Source organism: Dicentrarchus labrax, unplaced genomic scaffold (genome assembly GCF_905237075.1).
Source record: "Dicentrarchus labrax unplaced genomic scaffold, dlabrax2021, whole genome shotgun sequence".
In the NCBI taxonomy this organism is placed as follows: Eukaryota; Metazoa; Chordata; class Actinopteri; family Moronidae; genus Dicentrarchus; species Dicentrarchus labrax.
Genome location: NW_026136711.1, coordinates 31,706,532 through 31,714,353, shown reverse-complemented (window position 1 = coordinate 31,714,353; position 7,822 = coordinate 31,706,532). Strand labels below are relative to the sequence as shown.

At 39.0% G+C, this 7,822-nt stretch overlaps 1 protein-coding gene and 1 long non-coding RNA gene across 2 annotated transcripts; one reads left to right on the top strand and one right to left on the bottom strand.

Annotated features, from left to right (window-relative positions):
• Positions 1-411: 411 nt before the first annotated feature.
• LOC127371161 (uncharacterized) lies at positions 412-3,504 on the bottom strand. The gene is made up of 2 exons (XR_007886364.1): positions 3,365-3,504; positions 412-3,167 (listed from the first exon to the last, which is right to left on the bottom strand). It is a non-coding gene; the product is annotated as an uncharacterized LOC127371161 (long non-coding RNA).
• On the top strand, positions 3,149-5,453 carry LOC127371134 (nuclear factor 7, ovary-like). Its single transcript, XM_051413800.1, has 2 exons — positions 3,149-3,258; positions 3,390-5,453. The coding sequence occupies exon 2, from the start codon at positions 3,397-3,399 to the stop codon at positions 4,792-4,794; it is 1,398 nt and encodes a 465-aa protein (XP_051269760.1). The 5' UTR covers positions 3,149-3,258; positions 3,390-3,396; the 3' UTR covers positions 4,795-5,453.
• Positions 5,454-7,822: the final 2,369 nt, after the last annotated feature.

Here is a 7,822-nt window from a genome sequence, read left to right as displayed (position 1 = left end):
GAGTGAAACAGGCACTTGATTTATGGTGTAGGCCAGTGTTTCTCAAATGGGGGTACTTTAGAGTACTGCAGGGGGTATGTGAGATTTCAGTCATGCATAATTGCTAAAATAATTAGGTCTACACTATAATAAGTTCAATAAAACAAGTTTGATAAACCACATTTTATATTCAATATTCTGATTTTCAATGCAACTGTTTACCCCTGCAAACTACCAACCATAAAACCTCTGGAAAAGAGTTTGATGACTGCAGTTGCCTCCCAGACACCAGAAGGAATGATCCTCAGTGAAGCACAGGCCCATGTTTCTCATTAAAAGTGCAACAAGCAAGACAAGAACATGCTCACTTGTATAGCTCTTCCAGATTCTTTCTATTTTGTCTATACTGTGCAGATGTACTCCCTGCTGCCATTTTGTTATTGTACATTTAAAAATAGTTCCAAACTAGCTAACTTGCGAACTCTCAGTTAAATTTAACAGCATTGCAACAGTCAGATACTAAAATTTGTATCTTGGTCGGGACAACAAGTTCTCACGGTTTATTCAAAAGATGTATACCAGTGACTTCTATCTCATATTCCTCTTTTGTGGAGTTGACAGAGGAATGAAAGTGGAGTGGAGGAGCAACACAGCCAATAATATTTAGCTGTTCCTTCAAAGGTCAGCGCTGTCAAGAGGCTTGTTGTGAATGAGTTTGTACTGTGGAAATGTACATTATGCTGAATTTACCCCGTGAGCCACTAGAGGTGATTCAATGCCCTCATTGAGTTTTTCCTGACCTTTATTGGTGATTATTATTAATTTGTTTGTCACAGCCTGGCTTTTGTTTAAGAGTTTATGTATTACACAGCACAGAGACATGAAACCGATCTCCCAGCAGCAAGGGCGACTATTTAAAACACCCAGTCGTCCCCACTCAGTTGACCTCACCTAGTTGAACCTGCACGCTACTTATCAATACTTCCCCCCATCACATTTATCAATACTCCTTGCTGCTTGATAACATCATCAGATTCACTGATCGATACCCGCCACTGTTATATCAAATTATAGCTCTTTGTTATCAATACCAAGGACTCTGTGTATTCAATTAGAAAGAAGGGTGAATCAATAGCCGGCAGCTACTGCAGCCAATCCTGAAACTTTATCAATGCCAGCCGCCGTCGTAACAAATGATAACGCAGACAGATCAATAGGTTGTGCAGATGGTAACATCACCTCGCCCGGTTGTTACACCCAGATCAGCAGACAGAGCTGCATGCCGAGAGACTCAGTTTCTAATCCAACTATATCGGTTTAATTTATTTCACTGGATTAAATTACAATAATGTCAAATTAACTGAATTTTGGCACCTGATTTGGTTGTAATTTTCATCTTTTGATGAAAATGTCAATCAATTATGTTGTAGTCACATTTTAACAATTTACAATTTTTTCTAGTTTTCTGTAAAATAATAATCGCACTGACTGGGGCTGAGCAGACAGACTACCAATATTTTGGGAAGTATAAATACTGTCATTCTGAGGTTCCATATGCCGTCATTTTGAAGACCATTATTAAATTGTAAAAGGGTATATGATCTACATGTTCTATTATTACTTCAATAAGAATGATTAAGTCCTAACAGACAACGTATTTAATAACTTTGTATAGTCATAACCAAGCAGTGGTGTCTGGGGATTCAAAACTTGAGGAGTACATGAGGAATAGCAACCCAGGATTATTAAATGTAAAGAGGAGGTATATGATGTAGCTACATCTTCTGTTATTAAATCACTGGGAGTGACTGAGACCCTACAATGTATTTAATAACTTTGTATAATTATAACCAAGTATATGTTATCTTATTCTTACTGTACCAAATATTTTCTGTATGTTATTATTTTTTTTACTTTTTGAACTTTAAAAGTATGAATTATAAAAGTAAACACACACATTTACAACAAATGCTGCAGTGTGACATTGTTCATCTTAGTGGGTTTTGTAACTATAAAACTAAATATTTAAAAAGTATACATGTTACTCCTATTTCAGTTTCAGTTGTGTGGTCATGGTTTCAGTTTACATTGTGTCACATTAGATGCACTAGATGTGATCTGAATCTAAAAAATGCAGAGCTGACAGTTTGTCTTGAGTAACCAGTTACCAAACCCAAGCTGGCATTGAACTCACATACTTTTGCTGGACTCTTTGTTCTTAAGCAGTTGCAGTTAAGGTAAAAAGCATTTCCCTTCACTGTGCTGTGTGGATTAGAAGTGAATAGAAAAGTCAGTACAAACCATTCAGTCCATCCAAGACTTCAAGGTCCAGTGTGTAACATTTAATTCAGTTCAGTTCAATTTTATTTGTATAGTGCCAATTCATGAGAAAAGTTATAATAGAATAGGTCTAGATCGCACTCCTTACAAAATGATTTACAGAGACCCAACAGTTCCCACCATAAGCAAGCACTTGGCGACGATTTAGGAGGATCTATTGGCAGAAATTGAATGTAATATAATATTATTTTTCATTAGTGTATAATCACCTGAAAATAAGAATTGTTTTTATCTACAGAGGCCGTGGGTCACTTTCCGTGTACGCCTCAATGTTGAACCGCCATGTTGAAGCGCAGTTCGCTTCTTCGCATACTTTGCAGCCTCCATAGTTTCTCCCTCGCGTTTGGAAAGAGAGAGTCAAACAACTGCTAGATGCCACTAAATCCCACACACTGGACCTTTCAGTCACAAGCATGATATCTCAACAACTGCTGTCAGACTGAATAGATTTTCTTTAGATATTCACATCCTCAAAATAATGAAACCTTTTGATTTTAAAGACCTCATGACCTTTCCTCAAGCACTATCCTCTGTACAAATCTCATAGTCATTTATATAACAATGAAAACAGAAGTAGAAGTAAAACTAAAAGTGTAGAGCTGTATAGTGAGCGCCGTGGTTTCATTGTTAGATTGGGCAGGTTTTAAATAGGCACATTATGTACACATCTCTTCCTTTTATTATTTAAATCAAAGTCTATCAGCTGATTGGGCCAGTGGACCTTATGTCAGTTTATAACACCCAGTGAAAAGAGAAACTGGAACCCTGGGACAAAGAACAAAGCTCCACCCCTTACCTGACTCACATCACCTGAGACAAACCAAGAAATGCAGATTGTTGTCCTTCCACTGAGGAGAGATACAGACACTGAGAGACATATATTCAAAGCAAAGACAGGACGTCCCCTGGGGGAAAACAGCTACAGGAAGAAACAATATAGTGAGTACTGGAATATTGGAAAGGTGTATGAGAGCTAAAAGGGAAGTCTAAAAGCAAAAGTATTTTCAAATAGTTCTAAAGTGGACAGTGTGTTTTATCTGTGTACCTGCTTTATTTCCATCTTCACTTAGAGAGAATATGGCTTCTCTATTAGAAGAGGATCTGTCCTGTCCTGTCTGCCAGGACATCTTCAAAGATCCTGTTGTCCTGTCATGTAGCCACAGCTTCTGTAAAGACTGTCTGCAGAGTTGGTGGAGAGGGAAGCTAGTATTGGAGTGTCCAGTTTGTAAAGGAACGCCTTTACAGCGTGATCCACCTCGTAACTTGGCACTGAAGAACCTGTGTGAGACGTTCATACTCAAAAGAGATGAGGGAGGTTCAGCAGAGTCTGAGGCTCTCTGCAGTCTGCACTCTGAGAAATTCAAACTCTTTTGCCTGGACCATCAGCAGCCAGTGTGTCTCATCTGCAGAGATTCAAAGACACACAAAAAACACAGATTTATACCCATCATTGAAGCAGCACAGGATCACAGAGAGGAGCTCCAGAAAGTTCTGAAGCCCTTACAGAGGAAGCTGAAGCTCTTTGAACAAGTTAAAGAAAACTGTGATCAAACAGCAGAACACATTAAGGTCCAGGCCGAACACACAGAGAGACAGATTGAGGAACAGTTTATGAAGCTTCACCAGTTTCTACAAGAGGAAGAGGAGGCCAGGATCACTTCACTGAGGGTGGAGGAGTGGAAGAAGAGTCAGATGATGAATGATCAGATTGAGGCTCTGAGCAGAGAGATAGCAGCTCTTTCAGACACAATCAGAGCCACAGAGGAGGAGCTGAGAGCTGAAGACGTCTCATTCCTGCAGAACTACAAGGCTGCAGTTAAAAGAGTCCAGCAGCGCCCCCTGCTGGAGGATCCACAGCTTCCCTCAGGAGCTCTGATAGACGTGCCTAAACACCTGGGCAACCTGACCTTCAACATCTGGAAGAAGATGAAGGAGATGGTCTCCTACACTCCCGTGATTCTGGATCCAAACACTGCTCATCCAGAACTCATCCTGTCTGAAGATCTGACCAGTGTGAGATGTGGAGAAGCACAAAAGCTTCCAGAAAATCCAGAAAGGATTTATTTCTACCCCTCTGTCCTGGGCTCTGAGGGCTTTAATTCAGGGACTCACAGCTGGGATGTTGAGGTTGGAAGCAGTCCGGTCTGGGCAGTGGGAGTGTTAGCGGAGTCTGTCCTGAATAACGTAGACAGACCGTCTGGATTATTCAGAATTGTGTTCTGTGATGGTGAGTTCACAGCGGACTCCAATCCAAATCACCCCACTGTTCTCCCAATAACAAAGAAGTTCCAGAGGATCAGAGTCAAACTGGACTGGAACAGAAAAAAGCTGTCATTCTCTGATGCAGATACTGACACACACATACACACCTTTACACATCCCTTTACTGAGAGGCTGTTTCCATACTTTAACTCTGTAAATACATACCCACTGAAGGTTATCAAACTTCCTGTCTTTGTGGGATTAAGACAGTAGACAGAGAGATGATATGGATGATGATTATGTGAGTGATGATGTGCATATTTTCCTTTTTTTTTTTGTTAAGGCATTTCAGTAATGCTGTTTTAGACGTACAGTGACTTTATCAATGTGAACATGGCCTGGGTTTAGCCTGTCTCACAGCAGCACATTTGACGCAGTTGGTTTGATCTTAGTCTAAAAATAAAAAGTTGGCAGTTGGTCCTGTAAAACCAGTCACCAAACCATATGCTGTTACTGAAAATGTTAACCTTATCTAGTCTGTACAAAGTGAAAGCCTTCCCTTACCTAAACTAGGGTGAACATGCACCCATGAAGTTGCTTTTTTTTTGCTTTTTTATTATAGTTTCGTCCATAATTTTTATCAGTTGTGGGTAACATTTTACGTAGGATCTGAGAAGAGTAAGATGATTGCACATTAAAAAATAATTGTAACATTTTCCTTGTATCTTCCAAATGTTTGGTAAAACTGGGGTTAAACATGACATGGGTTATAAAAATCAACATTTTCTTCTACTTCTTTATTACTCTATATTTTATTCTTTGTTGTATTTTGCATTTCAAAATAGTTATCTATATACAATTAGGTTTACAATCTGATGAAAGGAATCTGTGGTATATTGACAAAATGTAAAATAAATTTTTTAAAACTCTCACACTGTTTCCTTCTGTAGTGGTGCCTAGGAAAATAGTAACCATTTACTGAATAGATCTTGTGGTGAGGTTGTTTTTTGCACTACTTTTTCTAAGGTAGCTGAATGGTTAGAGTACATTAGCCTCACAAGCATCTCATTGTCATTGTTAAATAAAGCCCAAAGAAACAATCTTAAAAACAAAAACACTTTTCATCTGCAGACGAAGGGTGTGTCATTAGACTCAAAGCTCCTAAATGGGCCTCATGGTGTCTATACTATAGTCAGCCACACTTTTTGGTTTGCGTGACACCATAATGTACATGGTAAGCAGCAACATATTGACTGCTGTAAAATCTTTGTAAACTAGTGTTTTGGCAACCCTTCCTGTATCCCATCCATATTCCTAAAGGTCCCTGAGTCTTCCCCACTCTCATAAACAGCTGATATGACTGTTCTTGAACTGCACTCCTGTCTGAATGAATTATGAATGATTTAATTAAATGATAAATTTCATTAGCTCAATAGATTGTATAGATTCAGGATTTTCCTTCCATTATGGTGAGGTCCAGGGATCCAGAAGTAAAAGTTTATTTTCCTGTGACAGTTGGAGCACTTCAAGGCTATGGACACTCTCTCTTTGATTTTAAAAACAGACAGAGGGGAAAGTCTGGGTAGATAAAAACTTGGACTTGCTTTTGTCTTCTGCATTACGTCAAGTGCTGTATGTATACAAATCGTTACACACAGTGTATGGTGTAGTGCAGGTATATGTGATTATTCAATTCCTGCATTGGACTAAGAAACTACTGAGGAAATTCTTAAATCCCTAAGAACAAAGACAGGTTTTTGTTCAAACAAATGTGTGCTGACTGTCTGAACATGGAGCCTTTCATTTCCTGTTCTATTAGCAGTGGAGAATAGTAAGTGGTAGTGACCAAACAAAGGTAGGTGTATCGTCAAGCTTTGTTCTCCTCTCCTTGGCTGCTCGTCCCTGTCAGGTTGCATTATGGGCAGCAGGTTGGCTGTTGAAGGTGACTACAGCCTGCAGAGAGCTTCAAGTTCATTCTGTCAGCTGCTCGGGAGATTTAACCTGCTGCTATAATCACTATCGACATCAACTGCAGCTTCCTCCTTCCTGCTGTGTGCCTGAGTGTGTGAATGGGACAGTTCACACCAATCACAGTACTAGTTCTCCCCGGGGGCATCGCAAGATAAATTTCAGGGTCAGAGATGATTTACAGTGCCAGGTAAAGAAACATTTCTACTGTACAAAGCTTTTTTGACAGTGTCAGTGAATGGAAACCCCCTGTACGGGAACACCAAATGTGTATTAATCTGCTAGTGAAAACAAACAAATGCAATATTTACTCCTGTTTTATAAGTTATTTCCTTATAAAGGTCAGTCTTGAAGCTATATATATTTGAGCCATTTTTAAAGATGTATGTCTTCAGTAGGAACCAATGGGCTGGAGGCTGAAAGCAATATACAGGCAGAAAGTCAGAAAGTAACACATCGTTGGTCTTTTCATGGCATTTTTTGACAAAAAGAAAAATATAGAAAAATGACAGCATTCAAAAAAATAAAAGACAGAAAGGCTCTGCAATGTCTGCGTGAATGTTAGTGTGTAATCTCCAGATATCCAAAACACATGTGTGTCTGCCAAACAGCACTACATCAACGATCACTCTGAAAAAGACCTGAAAAATAAAGCACTTAGCAAACATGGTCATAATTAAATTTAAATGTGATGTTAACTGTGTCAGCCAACAGGCATGTCTTCATATTGGAAATTCCCACAGCACATAAATGCACCACAGCACAACAACAAGTGTCAGATACAGTATGCACACAGAACAGGCTGCAATTGAGTTTTTTAAGCAAATGAGCTAAAGCAAGTAAAAACAGCGGGATGGAGTTTAAACATCATCATAAAAAATGAATGAGTGAAGAAGAGGAAACAGTGAAATCACTGTTCTGTAGCCAAGAGCTCAGCAGCAGCAGATCTAACACAAAAAAATGAGGCTGTGTTAAATATGAAACAACTATATCAGTTTCTCCTCATGCTCTTCAAAAATTATCATGTATTTCTCTCACTACAGATTTTGATCAGTAGTAATCACAAAATGCATACCAAACTGCACTTTCCAGATATTGACATTGTGCTTTACAAGAAAAACACACAAAAAAAAGAAGGAAAAACAGACAGAGAGAATAATATTTAGGAACATAAAGTTTAAACCAAACAATATGATGTCACTCAGTAGGTTGTACACTAAGATGGTTTTTAAAGGTGTGCAATGACTTTGGCTTCTGTCAGATTTTGCTGGAGGCGGCGGCTGCTGCTGAATGAACCGCATTGTTTAGATATAGGCCTACGTAAGTGAAAAAA

What these genes read in the sequence shown, in the direction of transcription:
- LOC127371134 (XM_051413800.1), top strand. Translation starts at nt 3,397, where the DNA reads ATGGCTTCTCTATTAGAAGAGGATCTGTCCTGTCCTGTCTGCCAGGAC.